General features: G+C 44.5%; 1 protein-coding gene across 6 annotated transcripts; it reads left to right on the forward strand.

Moving 5' to 3' along the window:
* WDR73 (WD repeat domain 73) lies at window positions 1-24,316 on the forward strand. 6 transcript variants are annotated; one of them, XM_032469458.1, is made up of 11 exons: window positions 1-137; window positions 642-709; window positions 1,014-1,102; window positions 2,459-2,547; window positions 3,176-3,240; window positions 8,954-9,118; window positions 9,466-9,571; window positions 9,867-9,952; window positions 10,759-16,193; window positions 16,897-17,012; window positions 17,492-23,722. In XM_032469458.1, exons 1-9 carry the CDS (start codon window positions 97-99, stop codon window positions 10,992-10,994), a joined length of 945 nt encoding a protein of 314 aa, XP_032325349.1. In that variant the 5' UTR covers window positions 1-96; the 3' UTR covers window positions 10,995-16,193; window positions 16,897-17,012; window positions 17,492-23,722. The 6 variants fall into 5 exon arrangements, with proteins under 6 accessions (XP_032325349.1, XP_032325348.1, XP_032325343.1 ...); XM_032469457.1 differs by lacking the exon at window positions 9,867-9,952 and having other exon boundaries at window positions 3-137; window positions 9,466-9,825; XM_032469452.1 differs by lacking the exons at window positions 1-137; window positions 642-709; window positions 1,014-1,102; ... (3 more) ...; window positions 9,466-9,571; window positions 9,867-9,952 and having other exon boundaries at window positions 10,992-16,193; window positions 17,492-24,316.
* The last annotated feature ends 1,396 nt before the right edge of the window (window positions 24,317-25,712 follow it).

The raw sequence follows: 25,712 nt of genomic DNA on the forward strand, positions 1-25,712 counted from the left end.
CGGGTCAGAGCAGGCCGCGCCCACTCCTCGCGAGAGAGCCGCGCAATCCCAGGAAGGCTCAGAAGCGGAAGTGGAGTACCGGAAGCGACAGTTGCCATGGAGTCCGCGGAGGACTGGCTGGTGGAATCCTTGCGCTTGTAAGTTGTGTGGGCCTGGGATGTAGAATTCGGGCCCGGAGCTGGCCTAGGGGAGGACAGGAGTGGGGTGGAGCATGCAGGGGAATCCTGGTGAGGGGCGGGAAGGTGACCCGCATCCGGGAAATGGCACCTTCCTGTGTATGTTGTGAGGTACTAGTAGGAGCAGTGCTTGTGGAGGATAACACAAGTGACCATTTATTTTGTGCCAGTCTCTGACTTAAACCTTAAATACAGATTAGCTCGTTGAATCGTCACATCAACTTTGAGAAGTCTGGGTACTCTGGGAGTTCCATTTTACAGATAAGGACGAGGGTCGGGAAAATTGTGACTAGCCTGGTACCAGTCACACAGGGGCTAAAATGTGTAACAAAACTTGATTCCAGGTCTGCCTGATTCCAGAGCCTGGGCCCCCAACCTCCGAACCATGCTACTGTCTCTTTAACAGAGTTCTTTAACAGCTGTAAAGTAACATGCACTGTGTATCATTGTGTCCCTCTCATGCAGGTACCAGGATTTCCATGCATTCGACCTCTCGGGAGCCACTCGAGTCCTTGAATGGATGGGCGACAAAGGTGATATGCCCTGAAGGAGATGGAATCCCGCTCCTCAAACTAGGTCTCAGGAGCTCAGCCCAGAGGGACCCAACTCACTCTTCTGGGAGCTTGAGGGCCTCTTGGTTACTTGTAACAATTTCATGCCCCATCAGCACTTACAGTACTCTTACTAAGATCTAGGTCTCTTCTGTCCCCCAATACAAGGCTATACCAATGGCAAAGGACTTAATTTTTGCTTTGGAGAATTTGGCAGTTTCTAGACCCAGCCATGGTCCAGAATCTTTCTAGCAGTATATTACAGCTACTTCTGCTTTTTTTCTAGGAATCTTGGTTGCTGGCTATGAAAGCCTGAAAAAAAATGAGATTCTTCATCTGATATTACCTCTTAGACTTTCTGTAAAAGAAAACCAGGTAACTTGAAATATATATGCTGAGTATATGTGTCTAATTCTACTCACTTATTAAACCTTTATGGAGCTTCTATTGTCTGCTAAATATTGTCCTGGAAACTAGAAGGAGAGAAACGATAAGCCCTGGGCCTGCTCTTATAGTCTAATAGATGGAGGCAAATATGCACAGAGGTAAGTGCTACAGAATGTCCTGTGATTTACAGAGGGGTTCTAGAGCAGGAAGTCAGTTCTACTTAATCAAAAATAGATTTAGAGAGCCATTAAAGTATAGAGGGGGTTTGAAAACTTAGAACGGTTAATATCATGTAGGATGGATGTGTAGTGTGTAAGGAATAAGAGGAGAAGATGGCTCAAGAGAGAACCGCAGAGACTATGTTTAAAGAATGAGTAGAGGAAGATGAACCTGCAAGGAATACTAAGAAGGAATAGTCTTTGAAGTAGGAGAGTCTCAGGAAAGGCCAGTGTTTCAGAAGCCAGGAGGAAAGAATGTGTCAAGAAGAAAAGAGCTAGTAGCTGCCTGCTGTTACTATGAAATCACTCAGACTCATCAGATAGGTCAGTCTGGCCCAGTGCTCTTGAGCTCCCTTGTCACCACCACTCAGGCTTGAGCCAGGAGCTCGCCCAAATTGAGCCTTGATGAGAGACCTGGTTTACCTCCCACCTCGCCCCTGGCTTTTCGTATTTTCTCTTGTGACCTCCTTTTCCCCTGCCTCTGGTTCCTCACGTGGAGATAGTAGAGTCTAGTGGCTAAGAGCATGGACTTTGGGTTCAGATTTATAACATAATCCCCTTGTGATCTTAGAGTTGCTTAAGCTCCCTGTGCCTGAGCTTTGTCATTTTTGAATAGGGCTAATTATAGTTTCTACATCACAGGATGATTGTAAAAGTTCAATGTCATAAAATAAAGCACTACACAGAGTGGCTGACATAGTGAACACTGGGTAATTGGCAGTTGTTATATTTTTATTGTTAGAAGAACCCACCTGACTTCCAGTGGGAGGTGGGGGGAGGAATGGGGATGTGTTAGTTGGCTGATACTTTCCTGCTTTCTCTAAGCCTCTGTGACTCCTCTAACGAGGTTTGGAGTGTAACACTCGTGCTATAGTGAAAAGGGCTGGTGAAAGATTAGGAGAAAGGTTTTGGATGTGCAGGAAGGAACGGAAGCTGCCTATGTAGGCAGCTAAGACCAACATTTGCAAATAGCACCCTGAGGCCCTACAGGGAGAAGCATGATTGCCACCCGAGCAGCTCCCATGGCTTCCTGCCAGGGTGGTGCATGGCTCCTTACCTAGAGCTCATCTGAAATGTTTCTTTGGAGAGTAGCCCCTATCTGATTGGCCGCCTCTTTGTATTTTAGGGCTTATTTCCAGAAAGAGATTTCAAGGTACGCCATGGAGGATTTTCAGACAGATCTGTCTTTGCTCTGAAGCACGTGCCAGACACCAGGTATGGTGAACTTCGTGACCCAGACTTTCCATTCAGGATGGAATGGCAGGAAATGTCAGGAGTATCATGTCTCTTTCTCATCACTTCACCCCTACCCCTGTGGCACATGGGCACACAGAGGGGCGCGCACGCCCAGAGATCTGGAATACAAAGAAACCATTGCTCCATAGCATCATGGTCCCTCACAGACCTTTTGACTGTTGTAACCCACAGATCGCTGGAATTGCTCCAGGGAATAGCTACAGAGTAGAAGGGATGCCCTTAGTCTCTCAGAGCTGAGAGTGGGTAGTTGGGGCTAATAGCTCAGTTGGCAGAGGCCAAGAGCCTCTGGATCAGGGTTATGTGTTCAGGCTCCCTGTGGTGTCCTTGAGGACACATCACGCCACATGGAAGCTGGGGCTCAGTCCCACAGATCCCAGTGAACTGTGGGCCTGTTTCTGAAGGGGAGTGAACCTGCTCCTTGTCTGTTACATGAGGGTAACTGGTCTTGATCCCTCCCTACAGTAAGTGTTCCTGCTATGGGGAATGCAGGAATCCCAGGCTGAGTGGGCTGGAGAGGGGAGAGGATGAGGGGTATGTAGGGGGTTCTCCACTGTCTGGCCTGAGATTTCTTATCCATCTTGAATAGGTTGCTGGTGACCAGTGGCCTTCCCGGTTGTTACCTGCAGGTGTGGCAGGTCGCAGAGGACACTGGTGAGTGACTTTGACTTGGTGGAGGTTGGGGTTGTAGGAAAGCCTGATACTCCCACACCCCCAGCCCATCATCCCAGCCAGTTACAAAGCAGACTCAGAGCCAGGTGGGAATTCAGTGAAGTACCTACTTTAATGCAGCAGAGATGAATTAGCAACCACAGCAGGGCACACAGGCTCCAAATGGCGCTTCTCAAAACTTGCTTCAGGAATTGAGTTTTCCAACCCAGTCTTAGGCAGAGCATTTTGTGAACCGCAGGCCTCTCCCCTAGGCAGGGACAGAGGCCAGGGCAGAGTGAGGGCAGCTCAGGTGAGCTCACTTCTCAGAGGAGGAGAAGGAGGCAGCAGGGAGGTCACCTCTCTGCGGGCACACTGGTCTCAGGGAAGGAGAGCAGTGAGTGAGCAAGCAGCTGGGCTGAGTCTCCCGCTCAGAGAAGTCACTCTGCTCCCCAGCAGAGGAACAGGAAAGGAGCAGGAAGTGTTAATCCTGTTCCCTCTGGGAGTGGAGGGGAATTCCTTCATAGCATCACTCCGGGTGGGTTTGCAGTTCCCCTGTCAGGCAGGCACCAGAGCATGCCACCCTGATCCACCCCTTCCACCCCTCCTCCAGTTAGAGCATTGTTGGCCAGCGTGGAAGTGGGCCACACAGGCACAGGCAGCTGCTCTTGGAACTGCCCCTTGGCCTGAGTGATCCTTTGCCCAGTCCCCGCACAGCCTCACTTGGATGTTTCCCAGAAACTAGCAGGCGTTGGCATCTCCCCAAGCTTCACTGCTACAGAAAGGCTGTTCTTGTCCTAGTTTGGTTTTTGAGGTTACTGCCCCTGTGGGCTTTCCTTTGTTATTTCTTTCTTGTCACTTGTCTTATGCTATAACTTCCAGATGTTTATGTATACTTACTTGTATTTATGATCATTTTTCATAATTTTGTTGAAGTTCACCCATTTTAAGTATACAGTTCAATGATTTTTAAAATAAATTTAACAAGTTGTTCAACCATCACTATACACCAGTTTTAGAGCATTTTCATGACCCCAGTGATATCTAGCATGCCAATTACTATGAATCCCATGCCCACCCCCTGCCCCAGGCAACCACTAATCTACTTTCTGTCTCTTAATAGATTTGCCTTTTCTGGATATTTCATATCAGTGAAATCATACAATCTGTGGGCTCTTGTATCTGGCTTCTTTCACTGAGCATAATGCTTTTGAGGTCCACCATGTCAAACAGTATCTGCTGTTTGTTCTTTTTTTATGGCTGAATAATATTCCATCATGTGATGTACCACATTTGTCTATCTATTCACCAGTTGATGGACTGAATTTTGATTATTATGAATAATGCTCCTAAGGACATTCATGTACAAGTCTCTGTGTGGACATGTTTTCATTCCTCTTGGATGAACACTAGGAATGAAATTTCTGGACCATATAGTAAATTTATGTTTGATTTTTTTTTAAGAAACTTCCAATCTGTTTTCCAAAATGGCTTCATCATTTACATTCCCACCAGTGGGGTTCCTATTTCTCCATGTCTTCACCGACATTTGCTATTGACTATCTTTTTATTAAAGTCATCCTGATTGATGTGAAATTGTGTATCATGGGGCTTTCATTTGCAGTTTCTTAATGACTAATAATGTTGAGCATCTTTTTATGTGATTATTAGCCTCTCATGAGAGCATTTTGTTTGTTTTTTTTCCCTTAGCAAGCTGAGATAACATGCTGTCACAGGTCCTTTTATATTCTAATTTAACTGTACATTTTAATAGATTCTTGTTCAGCTTAATCAGCAATCTATAAGATGTAACAGTTATATTCATAGTGTATATTATATTCCAGTCACTATATTATATTCCAGTCACTATACTAATCACTTTCTATGTGTGATTTCATTAAATTCTCATGAGTCTGAGAACAAACTCTGTCCCAGAGAGGCTACTTTGTTCAAAGTCGAAAAGATGGTAGCAGAACCAAGACTTAAGTCTTCTAGTCTGACTTCAGAATCTGCTTGTAACCGTGCCTAGTGGTAACTTTAGTCAGATAATAATAATTGATCTCAGTATCGTAGGTAGGGGCTCTGAAGAAAAGGTGGTGGGGTGTTTACTGACTGGCAGCATGGTCTCTGCCACCTTTTTGCTTAGAGCTAGTTCCTGGAAATAGATCTAATGAAGGGGCACATAATAATAATAATAAATTATTATTATTATTACTGTTATTTGCTGCAGTAGCTAACATTTCATCATTCAAACAACAAATATTCATTGTGCGCTTCTGATGTGTCAAGCATTGCGCAGGGTTCTGGGGCTATAACAGCAAACAGACACATAGATGTTCCTTGCTTTCTGGGTGCTTATATTTTATCAAATATTTTGCCCATTTTTTGATTAGGCAATTTTGTCTTTATTGAGTTGTTAGAATTCTTTGTACATTCTGGATACAAACTGTTTATCAGGTATGTGTTTTGCTAATATTACCTCCAGTCTTTTACTTGTCTTTTTATTTTCTTAATAGTGTCCTTTGAAACACAAAAGTTTTAAATTTTGATGAGGTTCATTTTATTATTTCTCTTAGAAACTGTGCTTTTGGTGTCAGAGCTAAGAAATCTTTACTTAACCCATAGATTTTCCCCTATTTTTCCCCCCAAAGTTGTATTGTTTTAGCTCCAACATTTAAGTCTGTGGTCTCTTCAGAGTTAACTTTTGTGTATGGTATGAGGGAAGGATCTCAGTTCATCTTTTTGCATGTTAATATCTGGTTGTCCCAGCACCATTTGTCAGAAAGCCTAAACTTTCTCTATTGATCAGCTTTGGTGCCTTGTTGAAAAATCAGTTGACCATGAATTTAAGGATTTATTTCTGGACTCTCAGCTCTGTTTCTGTGATCTATATGTACCCTTATGCCATTAACATAGTTGTTTTTTATCTTTCCCTAAAATTAGGCTACATGGGGCAGCAATGGTTTAGATGAGAGGGTGCCTTGGAGCTGCCTTTTGTCCTGACAGTACCTGGTGTTACCAGGTGTCACATAGAACCTGTGGCCCCAGGCCTAGGGGAGCTAATGGCCCATGGGGGCTTGCTCTGACACTCAAATGAGTAGGAAATCAGATAGTTATCTTCCCCTAGATATTAGTGCAGAATATTCCAGAGTCTGGGGAAGGCTGGCCAGCTCTTAGAAGCCTAAAAGCATAGCATTATCTTGGTGAATTTTCCAAGGGCCAGATTTTGACCCACAGCTTTGGTGTCTCAGAAACCGGATTTAGTCAGCACACCCAGAACAAATCTTATCTGTTTATAGGGGCAGACGCACTCACCAGACTCACAGGACTGCGGATAAACCACAATGGAGTTCTATTAGTTTATAATGAAAATATTCCACTTACGAGTAGAGTATTCCAGATCCTTGTTCTTTGTGAATAGACAGGTCTAACCTAATCAAAGCCTGCATGATGAACATAACCATGACAAGAGGAATCAGCTCAGAGGTTTCCAAACTGTGTTTTCATGAGCTGTCCTAGGCAGAGGGTATAAAACTTGTGAAGGTATGACTGTCCAGGCCTCTGTGCTGTCCAAGCCCCAGGGGCAGGGTCTGTGGCCTCTCCTCTTGGCTCTGGGGCTGATGAAGCCTCTGAGTTGGAAGAGGACGTATCTAAAGGTCTCCGCTGAATGTTACCTGTGGGGCTTCCACTTTGAAGTTAAACCTTAGTCTGGAGTGGCGCTTCTGCTCTGGACCGGCCCCAGTGTTCCCTTGCCTTTGTGGCTGAACAGCCCCCTCTCATGGCCACCACTTTCCTTCAGACGCGGTAAGACATCGCTCAGTGTCGCGGGGCTAGAGCCACTCTGGCTCCTCAAGGAGTGTGCCTGCCCCTGCTCTGACCTGTGTTTGTTTAATCCTTCTGTCTTTCATTGCCCAGTTCTTGGAGGTGCCTCACTGTCTTTTGCTTTGATTTCCTAGTAGTTTTTCTTTTCAGATGGGGCTGGTTTGGGAAAGGTAGTGTGGGTTTCCTAGAGGGGGCATTTTACCACTGATGAGAGAGAGGAAGCGGGGAACCTGCATTTTTTCTTGTTCTCAGTCAAGCATGGTCTTTCTGTTGATATACTATGGTGCTCAGTTTTTGCCTCTGTCAGAAATTCACACTATTGATGTAATAATGTGGAACTCCTCTGATTTTTAGACAATTACACTATTGTCTAAGATATCTATACTAATAAAAAAGCCTATGTCCAAAAAAAAGTAACTGTGGAGGACTCTAGTCAGGAGCGCTGAAGCCTTTGTTTTCCACTGCATCTTTGAAATAGGTCTTTGAAAGCTTTTCTTTGGCCTCCTCCTTCCCCCCGTCAGGGGACAAATCTCATCTGAGATCCACCCCTGGCTCAGAGCAGAGGGTCCTAGGGAATCTGTTCTAGGCTCCTTGGAGTCTCTGGAAAGGGAAGAGGGAGCCGCAGAAGTGAGGCCCTGGAGAGTAAGGCAAGCTCTGCTGGGCTGGGTTGAATTGCAGCCTCGCTGGCACTCCTCGGAGACTAAGTGGTCCTGAGACTCAGGTGTTGTATCTGCTCCACCCTCTGTGGCTCCTGGGGTAGAGCCATTAAATTTAGCAGGTCTGGATTAAGTGCACTGAGAGTCCATGGGCTCTGGGAGCTGTACTCAAGGGGCCTCTGCATCCTGACCAAGACCAGACACGTCCCTCTGTGACTCCTTGCATGTGAACTGTCTTGAGGAAACCCGCTGCCATGTGCTTGCTTGAAACACTGTGTTAGTGTTCCTTCTCTCATCCATCCCTTCTTCATTCTGATTCTTACCTCTCCTTTGGAGTTTAAAAATACATAGATCACCATTGTCTCCAGAGAACGTAGAAACCAAATGGTGAGCCCTCTCTCAAAGCAAGAAAATATAAAATGGAAAATATACATCTCCCTTTAAGTTGTTTGTACAGTGAATTACTTATTCTGAACTAAGTTATAAGTGTAGAATGCAGAGACCAGAGCCTGCCTGCTATCTGAGCAGGCTGAGGCAGACAAAGCTAAAAATTGATTCAACTTGAGGTCAAGTATGTCTTTTTAACATTCAATGTGAAAGAGATGTGGACTTTCTTGCCCAGTTCATGTTTGAAGATGAAGACATCTGCGTTGTAACCTTTACCTGTTAGGCTTTAACAAATTGCTTGAGGTCATGGATCATGTTTTTGAAGAAATAATATTAGTTTATGAACTCTGTACCTATTATTTCCACTTAAGGTGTGAATGACGTCATAGTGTGTTCTTTCCCTTTTTATACCTTTATTTGTTCTTTGCAAAACTATAAAAAGCCAAAACTGCTTTGGGGGTTTTGAGATGGCTGCTGTGATTCATTCTCTCTCATTTTGTGAAACAGTTCATAAGACAAACTATAGAGGTATTAAAGTGCTTCTGACAGTTTCAAAAGTGTAAACATAGATGGGGAGGGTATAGCTCAAGTGGTGAAGGACATGCTTAGCATGCACGAGGTCCTGGGTTCAATCCCAGTATCTCCATTTGAAAAATCAAATAAATAAATAAATAAACCTAATTATCTACCCCCCTGCAAAAAAAAAAGTAAACATAATACTGAGTATGTATGTCTCCACATCCTCTCTAGCCAGCTGTGAGCGTTTCCCCCCTGACCTGGCTGGCCTTCACCACGTGATGTTTCAAACCTGCATTAACGTTCTGGACTTTAGCCTCTTCCACCTTCCCCCCCAGATGTCATTAAAGCTGTTAGCACCATTGACGTGCATGAGACTGAGGGGAGCCTCTGGTCCAGGGTGGCCATCTTCTCATCAGCGGCGCCCGGAGTCCTGCACGGTGTGAGGCTCAGCAGTCTGAAGGTGGTGGACCTGGAGTCACAGAAGACCACGTACACCTCAGGTACTGCAGCCATCGCCATTGCCGGCTGCCCTGCCAACACCCGCCTCCCAGCCCTACTCAGCCATGCTGGGAACGGAATTCATCCCTGTGTGCCAGCTGCTGGAGTACCAGGGTGAATGAGAGGCAAGGCCTGGCCTCAGGAGGCTCCTGTTCTGGACTGGGGGTGACGGGGGGCCTTCCTGGGACCAGCACCCAGCCCGCTGAGTGGACTGTGGCGAGACGAGCGGTCCAGTCTGCCTGGGGCTGGTGGGAAGCTTCCCAGAGGAGGGGCTTGTGACCAGCAGGCCCCACCAAGCTGCCAGACCCATCTGACTGCAGCAGCTTTTCTCTTTCGCCCCGTTTTCCAGGTGTCGGTGACAGCGAGTTGCTGAGTAGCCTGCAGGTCCTGGACGCAGACACCTTTGCCTTCTGCTGCACCTCGGGCCGCCTAGGGCTCGTCGACACCCGCCAGAAGTGGGCACCGGCAGAGTACCTCGGCCCCAGCCCCGGGTCCGCGGGAGGGAGGTGGTGTGCAGCAGCTGGGGGCCGGGGCCCTGGGCCCAGCATTGCCAGCCTTGGCTCAGATGGGCAGCTCTGCCTTCTGGACCCCCGGGATCTCTGCCATCCTGTGAGCTCAGTCCAGTGCCCAGTGTCCACGCCTAGCCCGGACCCAGAGCTGCTGCAAGTGACTTGGGCTCCAGGCCTGGACCTCTGCTTGGCCATTTCAGGTACTGCTGAGCAGGACTTTGTCATTTGATCTCTCTTTCAGGGGACTCCAGGGTGCTCAGGAAGGAGCCTGTAGCCTCGTAATCAGTCTGGCCCCAGCAGTTAAAGTTGCTCACAGAAAAGCTCCAGGTGAACTCTCCAGGGTCTTCAGTGGCGGCCCTTCCCCCTCCTGGCTACCAAACTTCCACACATTGGCAGCAGGCCTTTTCCTGTCCTGGCAGGGATTCAGTTCTGAGACTGGCTGAGAGGCCTGCAGGTAGCTGGACACTAGGACGCCATGGGCTGGGGTGATGGGGTGCTTCTTAGTCTGCTAATGTTTTGAATCTAGCAAGCCAGCCCTCCTGCTCGGGTCTGGCAGTGTCTAGGTGAATGAGGGTATTTAATGAGAGTGTCTAAAAGCTAATGGGAAGGATCCACTGAGAAGGGGAGAGGTTGAAAGAAGAGGAGAGAGGGCAGCGAGGGATCACTGGTGATGGCCGGATCCAGAAGGAGCGGAAGAGGAGAACCAGTGGGTATTCCCTTTAAAGGCTTCTGTTTCCCCATCAAGTAGGAGACACGACCATCTGCTGAGGGGGACTCAGGTGTGGAAGAACTCGAATTTGGGGCAAGTGGAAAAGGTTTGAAAAATCTCTTCAGTTTCCTGGCAAAAATAACAGTACCTACTTCATACAGTTGTGAGCATTAAAGGAGAGAATGCAAGGTCAGCTCAGGCCTGGCACATGTAGACGGACAACAGCTGCTCGTCGCTATGTGCTCCGCGGGGGCATCAACTGCTGACATTGAGAGCAGATGTTACGTGCCCTTCAGCTGACCTTTAAGTGTCTTGTTACTGTTTGAGTGCTCGTCCTGTAGCCTGTTTGGGTACCAGAGAGCAAATGATAAGAATTATTTCAGAGATTGTGTCAGTGCTCTCTTTTGTTTTTGTTCTTCCTCAGGTTTTGATGGGACAGTCCAGGTCTATGACGTCACATCTTGGGATGGAATGTGGGGCCGAGTAGATCCTCTCTTCACTCACAGAGGTCATATCTTCCTAGATGACAATGGAGTAGACACTGCTCCACTAGTCACCACCCATACCTGGCACCCGGACAAACCAAGGACCCTGTTATCGGCAGCGAGTGATGCCTCTCTGCACGTGTGGGACTGGGTAGACCTCCGTGCTTCCTGCTGACACCAGCATCTTTCAGCCCAGGCCTGAGGAAGAGGAAGGGCTGCTGTACAGCAAGGATGCTGATTTAGGATTCAGCTGACCACAGGGCCCTGTTACCAGCTGAGTGGCCATGGGCAAGTCAACCAGCCTCTCTGCCCCAGTTTCTTTATTTGTAAAATGAGAATGGTAATAACTGCCTCGCAGGGTTGTTAGGAAAGCTGGAAGTAATGTATTAAAGGGTAACTGATGGGCTACAAGGCACAGTCAGTATTTGGTAGCTGCTGTTACATCTGGGAGCCACACTTCCCCCTCGGTGTCAGACGGCAGTGTCTGACTCTGTCCGCATTCACAGTGTCACAGTGACACTCTAGAGAGATGTTGAATGTAAACAGGTTTTGTGAACTTTTTTACAGAATGAAAAATGTATAAGGGCAAATAAACATGAAAAAAAAGTTAATCCCAGTAGCAGTGAAGGAAATAGCAATTAAAACAAGATGATACCATTTCTGCCTACTAAACTGCCAAATTTCAATACACTTGCTTTGAGCAGCTGAGAGAGGTTACATGGCACACAGTTCAGAGCAGCTTGGCTCTTCGTCCCAGCTGCATGCTGTACCAGTGTTCAGCTGAACCATGGTTACATGTCCAGGTTCCTGTCAAATGGCAATTAGAATTTTCTAATTTTCTGCAGTCACAAGTAGTGTGAGCAGATTTATATCCATGAACAATATGTCTGTAGGATACATTTCTAAAACTAAGATTGCTAAGGCAGAAACTGTGCGCGGTTTTAGGCTTTATAAGTACTGTCCAAGTGCCTCCGTAGAGATCGTGCCCCTTTGTGATAGCGACAGTGATGGCAGGCCTGTTTCTCTCCTCTCTCCAGCAGTCTTCTTAGTGGCTTTTTGACCTTTGCCGGTCTGATAAATGAAAAATCATAATTTGTACCTTTTAGTCTGCATTTCTCTTATGTGAGAAGTTGAGACTCTTCCTTTATTTAAAAGTTTGGGAGCAACTATGTTTCAAGGTGATAACAGTCGGGGTCGGGAGCCAGGCATTCTCCTCAGTACTACCTGAGGCCCCGGGAGTTCAGGCAGAGACTGGCCGCCCTCCTCTCGGGTGGGTCTCAACATATAGTTAATTTTGAAAATACATATGCATTGATTCAGATAAACTTTTTTTAGTAGGAAATCCTGAATTATCCAAAAAGAAAGAGAAACTGTTCAAGGAGTAACACCAGAAAGGATATTGGGGGTGGGACAATTATGTAAATACATTTTTTTCAAATTTTTAAAGAACAGAAAATTCCTATGCTGTAGAGACTATTTCATATTTAAAAATCTAGAAAATCACTTTATGAAGGTACTATAATTAAAATACCAAAACTTGGCCAAGAAACTGTGTGCTCACTCACTCACACAGTCTCTCAGGCTTGGGTATTCATACTAGACCATGGCCCTCAAGACTATCAGCCCACCATTCCTTTTATAACCAATATTTTGAACACCCCCTTTACTAACCGGAAATAGAATTTCACAGGAAACATTCACTATTTGAAAACCTAATATCAAAATCACTATAAAATACAAGGAAATAAAATACAAAAGTTTATGCATTTCAGTATATTAATGTTCATTCTTTTGCATAACGAGGTAATCAGATGCTTGCACTGTATGTAGTAAAGTCAAGAGCAGGGCATAGACCCATACAGGTGTGCTGTAGTCATGAGCCACACACCAAAGAGTCAGTGACATGATTTTTCTCAACTGGTGAACAACTCTTTGGAAAGTTCTAAATATAAGAATGTACTGTTTTCTTCAGCTTTATACAGTAGTTGTGTTTCTGGGAAATTCAAGTATATTAAACCTGTGCAAAACTTTCCTCCTGTACATGTAAAGTTAGGTTCTAGGCTCACATAATTATAAACAGGTTTCCCCCTACATCAGGGGTTCTCAAACTTTAATGGGCATCAGAATCACCTGGAGGACTGGTTAAAACACAGATTGCTGGGCTCCACTCCCAGTTTCTGATCAGTAACTGAGTGTTAGCCAGGGTTTAGTGCGAGAAGCAGACCAGTAGGAGTTACTACACACACACTTGACCAGAGGGGATTACTTGTGGGAGCTGGGCCAGCAGTCTCTGCAAGGCTGCTGTCTTCCCATCCTCTGCTGGAGCTTGGCAGCTGGGAGGGAAGGGGCGAGCAAGGACCAGCTGGAACCTGTCAATTCCTGTGGTCTCCAGTCTTGATGCAGGTCACCTGTGAGAAAAGCCGGTCCCATTCACCACGGAGCTAAACACGCCCCTGGCCTAGGGGTGGAATAAGCTTAAGGAAGATCTGGGGAAGATGGAGTAGCCGCAGGCAGATAAGCAACCACCCGCGTGAGTCACAGACGCACCTGCCCCGTCACCCAGCAGGAAACCACAAGGGCTGCGGCTTCCCTCCCACCCTCCGAGGCTCACTCAGAAATGTCTCTCGTGGCCCCTTCTACCTGCAAACACACAGAGGAATGACTTCTGGGGAATGTGGTTCCACCTTGCCAAGTCACCACATTAAAAGGCCACCTCAAGCTTGAGGGTGGGGCTTGAGAATTCGCATTTCGGTCAAGCTCCCAGGTGATGCTCATGCTGCAAGTCTGTGGACCGTGCTGAGAATCACTGCCCTACATGCGCGCCCGGCAGGACCGCCTCGGCCACTGCACTTCATCTGTGTGCTGCAGATTTAGTGACAACCACAAATCCTCACCTCCAATTTCCAAAGTGCTTCTTTGAGAACAGTCACATTCCACAGGCATGTGGAAAGTGGGGGTCTCTCAGCAGTTCCAGGAAGTTGCCCCAGAGAACCCCAAAGGGACCAAAAAGAAAATCAGCTATTCACCTTGACGTCAGCACAGGATCCTCTCCAGTCCAGCTGTGAGTGGGGAGAGAGGAGACTCGGAAGCATGGAACACAGAAAGTTCAGGAACTGTTTTGGCCTCACAAAGATTCAAGTATAAGAGAAAGACTAAGTGGCTATTTGGAGAGGATGAGAGAGGAGGAAGCAAGAAACCTAGCAAACAGCGATGCAGAGAGGGTGAGTCAGTTTGGCGCAGCTCTTGCACGTGTGTGAACTCAGGAGGATGTATTCCAGAGCAGAATATGTCAAGGTAAGACTGTGTCACCAGGCCAGGGGAGATGGCATGTTGAGGCATGTCCAAGGGAGTAGGGGACACCCTCAAAGTCTGTGTCTTTAGGGGCTCAGCCCACGCCCCTCCCCCTGAACTGCCTCCCACTCTTCTAGGTCCTCCCAAAGGGTGAGTCAGCCACTCCCCACTCCCCAGCCACAGCGGGTCAGCCCAGGGATGGACGTGTGACCCAGGGACCCAAATCCCTTCCCTAGGATGAGCCCATCTGAACTTCTCTCAGAGAATCTGAATGACACAGAACAGAACTACAGTCCAAAAGGGAGAGTGGGGTCAGTGCCAAGGACAGCTCCCTGTGGTTGAGGCAGGAACAAGGTCTGTGAAAGGAGCCATGCCCTGGAGATGGGAGCACGTGGAGAAAAGCAGAGGGAAGAAACGGACAGGCTGAGGTAGACGGACAGAGAGGGCAAAGGACAGGGAGACAGCACAGCCCAGGTTGAATTGAATGAAGGAAACGTGAACCGGCCTTCCCATGTGTGATCTCTGTGACGTGATTATGAATGGGTCCAGTCACTGGAGGTTGGCGAGGGAAGCAGGTGTTCCCACAGCTGTGGGAGAAGGAGGTGATGCTATAGGTCCTGATTCTCCCAAGCATATTTCCTGGGCGTGGCTGTGCACCGAGCACCATGCTGGGTGCTGAGATGTAAAAATATGGCCCAGCTAGTAGGCGGTTTGGGGGAATACTTGTAGAGAGTCATGTGTTCTGGGAGCACGGAGGGCTGAGGATCTGCCTCTGCTTGGCTAGAGACCAGGTGTGATCAGGCAAGGTGATGTTTGGGTTGTATCCTTCCTTCAGGGTGAGTGTTCCAGGCAGAGGGCAGAGTGTTCCAGGCAGAGGGAACAGTGTAAGGAAAGGCAGAAGTGGGGAAAGGCACAGCTCTAGCCTGGAGAGCAAAGGAAGTTGGAAATACAATTGAGAAAAAGGGCTGTAACCAATCAGTAATGGCCTTGTGTGCAGTGCCAGAGGGGTGAGCTGGAAGTCCCTGAAGGATTCGGAGTGATGGGGCCATGAGGACAGAGAAAGTGCATGGCCGTTGGGATGGTCTGGATGAGGGATACAGGGCTTCTCGAGGCAGGAGGAGCAAGGGCACCTGATCCACTGTTCCAGATACATTTCAGTGTAACCAGTCAATGAGTGATTTAGATTTTCTCTGCTCAGTACTACCCTTTGACTTGGGCAAAATAGATGCTAAGAAGTAAGCCGGACACAAAAGGACAAATATATGATTCCATTTATATGGGGAACCTAAAATAGGCCAACTTATGGAGAGAGAAAACAGAACAGTGGTTGTGAGGGGCTGGGGGAGGTGAGTTTGGGAAGTTACTGTTTAATGGGCACAGAGTTTCAGTTTTGGATGATAAAGTTCTGGAGTTGGATAGTGGTGATGGTTGCACAAATGTGCAAACGTACTTAAAGCCCCTGAATTGTACACTTAAAAATGGTGAAAATGGTAAATTTTATGTTATGTATATTTTATCACAGTTTTTTAAAGGTGGATGCCAGGGCTCTGTGATCTAGAGGGCTGGCCCCACCCCACCCTCCCCTGGCTGTGCCTTCTCCTGTGGGCTTTCAGCACGTAAGCCTCTCACAGGCCTGAGAGAGAGGCTGTCCTCACGTCATGGGCTGTGGAAGGGGTCCCAGAGTCATGGTGACCGTACACAACCATTCCTTTCTGTACTGACTCTACAGCCCAACCCCACAGAAGCTGTAGCTCAACAGTTTGCACAGTTGGGAGGCTGATATAACAGGGAAGAAGACCCCCATGTTGGAGTCAGATCAGGGCCCAAGTCCCAGCTCGGTGTTACAGTCTCCCCTGTGTAAGATGGGCCTCGTCATAGTACCGCTTCACGAAGCTGCTGAGATGGTTAAATGAGACCCTGCAATAAAGGGGTTAGCACTGGGCCTGGCACACGTGGGTATTCAGTGAATGTGGCTGTAACTCTTCTCACTCTGCGTTCTTGGAGAACTGATTATGGCTGTGTTGAAGAGAAGTGAAGGGAGAAGGTCGTGTCCTCTGAGGGTGGAGCAAAGTTATCCAAGCAGGTGAGTGGGAGCCCCCCATTTTGGGCTGACTCCGCTGGGAGGCCTGGGTCACGCTCACCAGGCAGTGGTGTTTGCAAGTCCCACACGGCCTGTTTCACTCTGCAGACATCAGCCTCCACCCTGGGGCTTAGAGTCTAATGATAAATTGGATAGAAGTGTCTCTCCCTTTGACCATTCCACTCACAGGATTCACTTAGAATTCATTTATTTAATGGGTTAATATGTTGCATCAGCTTTGGCTGAGCAGGACCAGTTGCAGGGAGCCACCTCATAACCTAAGGGCTGAAAGCAAAGACAAAAGGCCTAAAAACCCTAAAGTGCTGGAAGCAAGGCTCTGGGAATGATCAAAGAGACATTCCCTGTCCCGCCACTCCGAGAGTTAATAAAGATATATAGCCACCAGATGTTTTTCTTTAAGATGTTCTGCTTCAGAGAGGTTAAGGAATTTAGGTAAATAGGATCTAGTTTATGGCCGGAGTGATAAGGATCTTAAAAGCTATAGATAAAATGTTTTGCTAGAAATTGTAAACCTTAAAGATTGAGACATTTGTCTTTTACAACTGGACATGTAGTAAATCAATAAAAGTAGAAATAGTATATAAGTAGCTTGAAAAATAAAGCAGGCGGCGACTTTTAGCCTAGCGTCTTGCAGGCTTGAAGTGCATCCCTCTCGACCCCACTCTTTGTCTTGTCTCTTTCTCAGTCTCTCAGCCACGCCATCAGGACCTGTTGACTCGCCAGCTGGCCCCGGCAAGTGGCGCCCAAACAGGGACCTGAATTGGCGTTGTGGGCTGTGACGACCGCCGCCGAAAAAGAGAGGTGAGTACTCCGGAGTCTTCGTATTAAGAAATTCAAATTAACAGAGAAACTGTTGTCGGCGGGGAGAGTATATCGAGAGTAAAATGGGGCAAAGTAGTAGTAGGGGTTTATTTGTACAAATGTTAAAAATGATGCTACGAGAAAGGGGAATTCAGGTTACTAAACAAAGACTGTAGCAATTTTTAATGTTCGTAGAAGAGGTCTGCCCTTGGTTTCCAGAACAAGGGACTGTAAATTTGGAAACATGGAAAAAGGTTGGGGTAAAGTTACATGATTTTTATACAGCCCATGGCCCCAATAAAGTTCCAGCCGATGCTTTTCCTCTTTGGCAATTGATTAGAGATTGTTTAGATCCTGCACCTGAAGGAGAAAAAATGAGAAATATTAAAAGAGAAGAAAAAGAAATAGAGTGTACTCCATCTGCACCTCCAGAGCCTCTTGATGAGGAGGTAAAAAATGATAAATTGTCTGTTTCTCAGGGTTTGCCACCCGCTGACCCGTATGACTCTGAGTTAGATCCTGCAGATCAAGCAAAATTAGAAGAGCAAGCTGCTCGTTATCATCATGATGATCCTTGGGGAATTTTTCTTAATGTAGAACAAAATAAATTTGACTTTTCTAAACTTAAGGATTTAATTACTGATTGCATAACGACAAAATAAAATGGAAGAAAAGTCTAATGTTAATTCTTTACTTCCCCCTCCTTTGCCTCCACCTCCCAGTTATTCTCCTTCTATTATTGCCGGCTTAGATCCACTTCCAGTAAATAATATTTTAACAACGTCTTCAGGAGAAAAGGCAACAATGGAAATTTTGAGTCCTCTACAAAAGGCTTTACGGCAGGCTAATAAAGAGGGAGAGGTTCTCCCCGGTTTTCAAACAATGTACCCAGTTTTTGAGAATGCTCAACAGCAACGCTATTATGAACCCATACCTTTTAAACAGCTGAAAGAACTAAAGATAGCCTGTGCCCAATATGGGCCTACAGCTCCTTTCACACAGGCTATAATAGAATGTTTAGGAAATCAGTTTTTGCCTCCTAATGATTGGAAGCAAGTAGCTCGAGCATGCCTTTCAGGAGGTAATTATTTGCTCTGAAAATCTGAGTTTTATGAGAATTGTGCTGCTACTGCTGCTCTTAACCATCAGCACAATATTCAAATTTCTCTTAAAATGATGACAGGAGAGGGACAATATAAGGATACTAATTCTCAACTTACTTATCTTCCCGGAGCTTATCCTCAAATAAATGAAGCTGCCTTGAAGGCATGGAAAAAATTACCAAATTCAGAAAATAAGACTGAGGATTTGTCAAAAGTGCGACAGGGTCCTGATGAGCCTTATCAGGACTTTGTTGCTCGACTAATGGAAACAATTGGGAAAATTATAGGAGATGAACAGGCTGGTATGGTATTAGCAAAACAGCTGGCATATGAGAATGCCAATTCCGCTTGTCAAGCTGCTTTAAGGCCTTATAAAAAAAAAGTGGGTTTAGCTGATTATATTCGCATTTGTGCTGACATTGGACCCTCATATGTACAAGGGGTGGCCATTGCCGCCGCCTTGCAAGGAAAAACTATGAAAGAAATTTTGTTTCAGCAAAATAAAACAAAAAAGGGGTTCCAAGGAACCTCTCGAGTTGCCGGCCCACCTGGTAGTTGTTATGCTTGTGGACAGATGGGCCATAAGGCGAATCAATGCCCGAGAAGAGGCCAGCAGCCTGTTGGACAATCTACATTAATTACAGCTCCTGGGACATGCCCAAAATGTAAAAAAGGGAAACACTGGGCTAAAGATTGTAGATCTAAAACTGATATTAACGGTCAGCCTATTAATTCGGGAAACTGGGTGAGGGGCCAGCCCCAGGCCCCGAAACAATGTTATGGGGCCATTCAGACTCCTCCAGGAGTCAGTCACAACCCATTTCTTCCAGGGCAACTATTACAGACCTCTTCAGAGCTACCGAAGGAAGTGCAGGATTGGACCTCTGTGCCACCTCCTATACAGTATTAACTCCTGAAATGGGAATGCAAGCTTTACCTACAGGGATTTACGGCCCTTTACCTTCTGGCACTATGGGTCTCTTGTTAGGGCGGAGCAGTACTACTATAAAAGGGCTACTAGTGGCCCCCGGAGTTATTGATGCTGATTATGAGGGAGAAATTAAGGTGATGGCTCATTCGCCAAAAACCATAACTGCTATTCCATCAGGTCAGAGAATTGCTCAATTAATTCTATTACCCACTTTACCTATGGGAAAAATTAAGTCTTATAAAAAAAGAGGTACATCAGGATTTGGGTCCTCAGATTTATATTGGGTTCAACAAATCGGAAGTCAGCGCCCAGAGTTATGTCTTGAGGTGCAAGGTAAAAAGTTTAAAGGGGTTTTAGATACGGGGGCCGACATATCAGTTATAGCTACACATAATTGGCCACGAACGTGGCCCAAACAGGTGGCCATCTCTACTTTACAAGGTATAGGACAAACTCATAATCTGGAGCAGAGTTCTGCAATTTTAACCTGGAAAGATGCTGAAGGGCACTCAGGAACTTTTCAACCATATATTCTGCCCGGTCTGCCAGTAAATTTATGGGGCAGAGATGTTATGTCACACATGGGCATTTTTCTCTATAGTCCTAATAATATTGTGGCTAATCAGTTGTTCGCTCAGGGTTTGCTTCCCCATGAAGGCCTAGGAAAAAACAATCAAGGCATTAAGCGTCCGATAGAAGTACAAATTAAGAACAATAGAAAAGGATCAGGGTATTTTTAGCGGGGGCCTTTGACTGTCCTGCAACCCATGCTGACCCAATTATTTGGAAAACTGACGAGTCAGTTTGGGTTGATCAATGGCCCCTCACTCAAGAAAAAATTTTTGCCGCAGAACAATTGGTGCAGGAACAATTAGATAGCGGACATATAGCTCCTTCTAATTCACCTTGGAATTCTCCTATTTTTGTCATCAAGAAAAAATCAGGAAAATGGAGATTACTGCAGGACTTAAGAAAAGTGAATGAAACCATGGAGCTAATGGGAGCATTACAACCTGGACTCCCTAGCCCTATGGCTATACCCGATGGGACTTATAAAATTATTATAAACCTGAAAGATTGTTTCTATACGATTCCTTTACATCCTGATGATTGTAAACATTTTGCCTTCAGCGTCCCTTCTAATAATTTTAAGAAACCCATGCGACGATATCATTGGCTTGTTTTACCACAGGGTATGGCTAACAGTCCTACCTTATGTCAAAAATTTGTTGCTACTGCTCTTAATTCCACTCGAAAACGATATCCTGATGTTTATATAATACATTATATGGGTGATATTTTAATTGCACATCAAAATGAAAGATTTCTTTTAACCGTGTTTGATCAAATGCTTCAATCTTTGAAAAAATGTGGTTTACAGATAGCAGACGAAAAAATTCAACGTTATTGTCCCTATGCTTACCTGGGGTTTCGTTTACATAAACATACATTTCAGACTCAAAAAATTCAATTACAGATGGATTCATTGCTCACACTTAATGATTTTCAAAAATTATTGGGAGATATAAATTGGATACGTTCTTATTTAAAATTAACTACTGGAATGTTGAAACCTTTGTTTGATATATTAAAAGGTGATTCTGACCCACAATCCCCTCGACAACTTACAGAGGAAGCTCGTGAAGCATTACATTTGGTTGAAGATGCTATTGAACAACAACAAATTTCCTATTGTGACTATACTAAAGAATGGGGGTTACTTATCTTACCTACAGCCCATATGCCTACGGGGGTCTTATATCAAAAGTGCACCAATGTTTTGGATACATATGCATACTTCTCCTTCTAAGGCTTTGGCTCCATATCCTGACTTAATTTGTTCTCTTATAGCGAAAGGACGTCGTACCTCTGTTCTTTATCTAGGACGTGAACCTGCATATATTTGTCTACCATACACTACTGAGCAACAGACATGGTTAAAACAATTTAATGACTCTTGGGCTATTGCTTTGACTCATTTTCCAGGAAAACTTACTACTCATTACCCTGCTGACAAACTTATTCAATTTGCAAAAATGCATCCTTTTCTTTTTCCAAAATGTACAGCTCTTACTCCTCTTCCGTCGGCTGTAAATGTTTTTACAGATGGTTCCTCTAATGGCATTGCTGCCTATAAAATTGATGATGAAATTATATCCTGGAATACTTCTCAATCTTCAGCACAGGTGGTTGAGCTTCTGGCTGTGCAAGCTGCATTGTTAGCAGTTCGAAATTTACCTTGTAACTTGTTTTCTGACGGTCAATACATCGTTCATGCTCTTCAAATTTTAGAAACTGTCCCTTTTATAGGCACCGTTAATACTTACGTTAATCAGTTGTTTTTCGATATACAGCAGCTCCTGCGATCTCGTCAACATCCTTGTTATTTTGGGCATCTTCGAGCTCATACGAACCTTCCGGGCCCTTTAGCCTCTGGTAATGCTCAAGTTGACGATGCTACTCAAATTTATTCTCTTACAGCTTATCAATTGGCTCAACAGTCACATGCCCTGCATCATCAAAATAGTCATAGTCATAGTCTGCGTCTACAATTTAAAATTCCTCGTGAAGCTGCTCGCCAAATTGTGAAATCTTGCCTACGTTGCCCTCAATTTACTTCTGTTCCTCATTATGGCGTAAATCCTCGAGGGCTCCTTCCTAATCATCTATGGCAAATGGATGTAACCCATATAAAAGAATTTCGCAATACCCCTTATGTTCATGTTACCATTGATACATTTTCCGGGTTTCTTCATGCCACTTTACAAACGGGTGAAGCCAGTAAGCATTGTATTGCCCATGTTCTTAAGTGCCTTGCTATTATGGGCCAACCAAAAATTATTAAAACTGATAATGGTCCAGGTTATACTGGCAAAATGTTTCAAACCTTTTGTGCAAGACTACAAATTTGTCACAAAACTGGTATTCCTTATAATCCTCAGGGACAAGGCATTGTCGAACGCAGCCACCAAACACTAAAACATCAATTACTTAAAATAAAAAAGGGGGAATTATATCCCTCCTCTCCACAAAACCAGCTAAATCATGCTTTGTTTGTTTTAAATTTTTTAACTCTCGATATTCAAGGGAAATCTGCGGCACAATGACTGTGGGGAGCGGTTCCTGCTCGACGCCCTATGGTAAAATGGAAGGATCCTTTTACTAATGTATGGGCTGGCCCTGATCCGGTTTTGATATGGGGGAGAGGCCATGTTTGTGTTTTTCCACAGGATGCCGAGGCGCCACGCTGGCTCCCGGAAAGGCTGGTACGCGCGACGGAGGAAATCAGTGATAAAAGGCATGAAACAGATGCAGCTTCAGGACAAGACACCTCTACCGACGACACAACAAGTCCAACAATTGATCCAACATGCTAATCACATTGCTAATACTACAGATCATCCACAAACATCATTAATGTTCTTAGTAGTTGGCCTGGCTTGCTCCATCGCTGTTACACCAGTCCCGGGAGCAAGAGGGAACGTCTTTTTATCTTGGGCACAGTCCTATGCTGAATTTTATAATTCATCTGATTGTTGGGTATGTAGTGCTATGCCGCTGTCAGTGGGAAGCCTCCCATGGTGGGTAGCCCCCTTACAAACAAAAGATTTTTCAGCAGTTTGTGATTTTTTAAGGCAACAAAAAGAAATATATTCCATGCTAAAATCCCAAAATGTTTCGGCTCTTGCATGGTGTTCACAGTCTGATTGTAACAGTGAGGTTATATTTGATGTTAATGTAACTAATATGGAAGCTATGGACATTTACCTTCATGAACTAAATTTTACTAAAAAGAATGGAAAAGGAGGACGCAACAGAACTGTTCGATTTCAAGATAAATTTTATCAAATATGGGACCAATTTATGTGGATGACACCTGAAACTGGACAATTGATAAATTCAGCCGACATTTGCTGGGAACAAAAGGAACAAAGATGTGGCTACAATCATATGAACTTATCCAACAAGGACTGGAGGTATATGGGAAAAATTGCACCAAGATTATGTAAACAAATTGTGGATGTTACTTTTGATTGTAATAAGCCTTTTAGTTGGCCCGGTTCTGATTGGAATAACCCTGGTTTACGATGGTCTGCACCTAATGGCACTAGATGGTTGTGTGGAAAAAATGTTTGGCCTTGGTTACCTGTGGGATGGGTTGGTCGTTGTACACTTGGTTTTGTCATGGCTCCGGGAAGGATTGTGAAAACTGTTGATAGTGTCCCAGCTAACTTACCCAATTTGCATGCTCGCTGGGGAAGATCTGTATTTGATTGGTATGATTATTTGGCATCTATATTTATACCTCCATTGGGTAATATAGATATAATGACTAAAGTTGATGCGCTGACCAATTTTACCCAAAAGGCCCTGTTAGATGTAAGATGGGCTATTGAGGATTTAAATGAGGAGCAAAAACAAATGAGAAAAGCTGTTATACAAAACAGGATGGCTTTGGATATTACTACTGCTGCACAAGGAGGAACGTGTGCCATTATAAAAGTGGAATGTTGTGTGTTCATACCTGATTTACCTGAGAATGTATCCCGAGCTGTTGAAGACATACAAAGACAAGTTAAGGCGATGGATCATCCTAAATCACCCCTTTTTTAATCAATTTATAGGATGGTTTAAGACTGATTGATGAAAACATGCTTTTGTGATTGTTGTTGTAATATTGATCATTTTGTGTTGCGGACCTTGTATGGTTCAATGTCTATCTGATTTTATAACTCAACGAATGCTGATGTTTACCCAAATCACTTTTTAAAAAAAATTATTAGAATAACACCTTTTCCTTGACCTCTCCGTAGCTTATTAGTCCTAAAATAAAAAAGGGGGAGCTGCGGGGAGCCACCTCATAACCTGAGGGCTGAAAGCAAAGACAAAAGGCCTAAAAACCCTAAAGTGCTGGAAGCAAGGCTCTGGGAATGATCAAAGAGACATTCCCTGTCCCGCCACCCCGAGAGTTAATAAAGATATATAGCCACCAGATGTTTTTCTTTAAGATGTTCTGCTTCAGAGAGGTTAAGGAATTTAGGTAAATAGAATCTAGTTTATGGCCAGAGTGATAAGGATCTTAAAAGCTATAGTTAAAATGTTTTGCTAGAAATTGTAAACCTTAAAGATTGAGACATTTGTCTTTTACAACTGGACATGTAGTAAATCAATAAAAGTAGAAATAGTATATAAGTAGCTTGAAAAATAAAGTGGGCGGCAACTTTTAGCCTAGCGTCTTGCAGGCTTGAAGTGCGTCCCTCTTGACCCCACTCTTTGTCTTGTCTCTTTCTTTCTCAGTCTCTCAGCCACGCCATCAGGACCTGTTGACTCGCCGGCTGGCCCCGGCAACCAGTGCCCTGAAACCCAACTCTGGTGTTTCTTGCTCTCTATAAATGAGCATAAGAACCAGTATTTTTGCTGAGTTTCTTAAAAAAAAAAACCTTTTTTTGCAATGTGGAGTTTTGTGTCATCTATTGCAACTTTCATAGTGAGTGAATTTCATGCATTCCCAGTTACAACTTTCATTATTATTTTTTCTTGGGGGATTTCCAGGTAAACTGCTTCCACCCTGCTTGTCTGTTTCAGACAACTTGGAAGCTGTAATTATGAGTTAAAAATAAGAGCCTTGCTTATGCCGAGTACAGTGGTAGACAAAAAGGTAAATCAAAACACTTTTGAGCAAATGGATAACTAGAATTTCAAATAAAAAATTAGGACATTATAAAAATCCTCATATTACATTTGGTTCGCTGGAAAACATCTCCATGTGACTACTAACCCACATTTAACTCACTGTTGCAAGCACTCCATGCAGGAGTACCAACAGCAAACGTTACTTAAAGCAACTGACACATCACGTTGCTCTAAGGGTTGTAAAATACGTATGAAATGTCTGCAACCTCCAGCTCGATTTTCCCATTACTTTGCCAAGGAGAAAAATACACATGAGATGAAACTGTATGGATATTATATTTGAATCTTCCAGTTCCATTCCAAAGACGTATAATGGCAAATTTTCTAAAAGGGATCTGGTTATTTCCAAAGTCTTTTTATAATGCAGAGCTACATTAGGTTTTAGTAATGATGAATTTCTACTTAAGGAAGGACTTTCTCATTGAAAACAATGAAATGACTGAGAACAATCCATGTCAAATTTATTTCCTGGCTATGGAAAAAAAACCTCTAAACTCAATTTCTGGGATACTTATTTGAAAACTATCTCCAAAAATAGGCTCTATAAAGAGTCTCCTCAATGGCAGCAAATTGACATCCTTTGAAGGGATTCTGTTTTTGGAAAGCAGAGATGGGCTGAGCCATGGCTTATGGATAAGGGAGGTGATCAGGGGAGATAATAAGCAAGCTGTCTTCTCTGTCAGCGTTTATCAAGCCTTCCCCCTATGCAAGGCACTGTTCTGTGTGCTGGAGATACAGGAATGTGAGGCTTTCTAATGTGGCTTGAAGACAGTTCTCAAAGGAAAACCTCAAAGTATGTCTCTAATATGGCAACCACATAGAAAGTCTACAGCCCATCAAAATGACTACTTTTGACAGACATTTATTTAGATAAGTTCTTTTATTTTTTTTTAAAGACATTACTTCATAATCTATTTTATAAATCTAATTAGATAAAATTATAATTGTAAAATCTAATTAGATAAAATGTGT

This window comes from Camelus ferus, chromosome 27 (genome assembly GCF_009834535.1).
Source record: "Camelus ferus isolate YT-003-E chromosome 27, BCGSAC_Cfer_1.0, whole genome shotgun sequence".
Classification (NCBI taxonomy): domain Eukaryota; kingdom Metazoa; phylum Chordata; class Mammalia; order Artiodactyla; family Camelidae; genus Camelus; species Camelus ferus.

What these genes read in the sequence shown, in the direction of transcription:
- WDR73 (XM_032469452.1), top strand. Translation starts at nt 20,711, where the DNA reads ATGCTATTGAACAACAACAAATTTCCTATTGTGACTATACTAAAGAAT.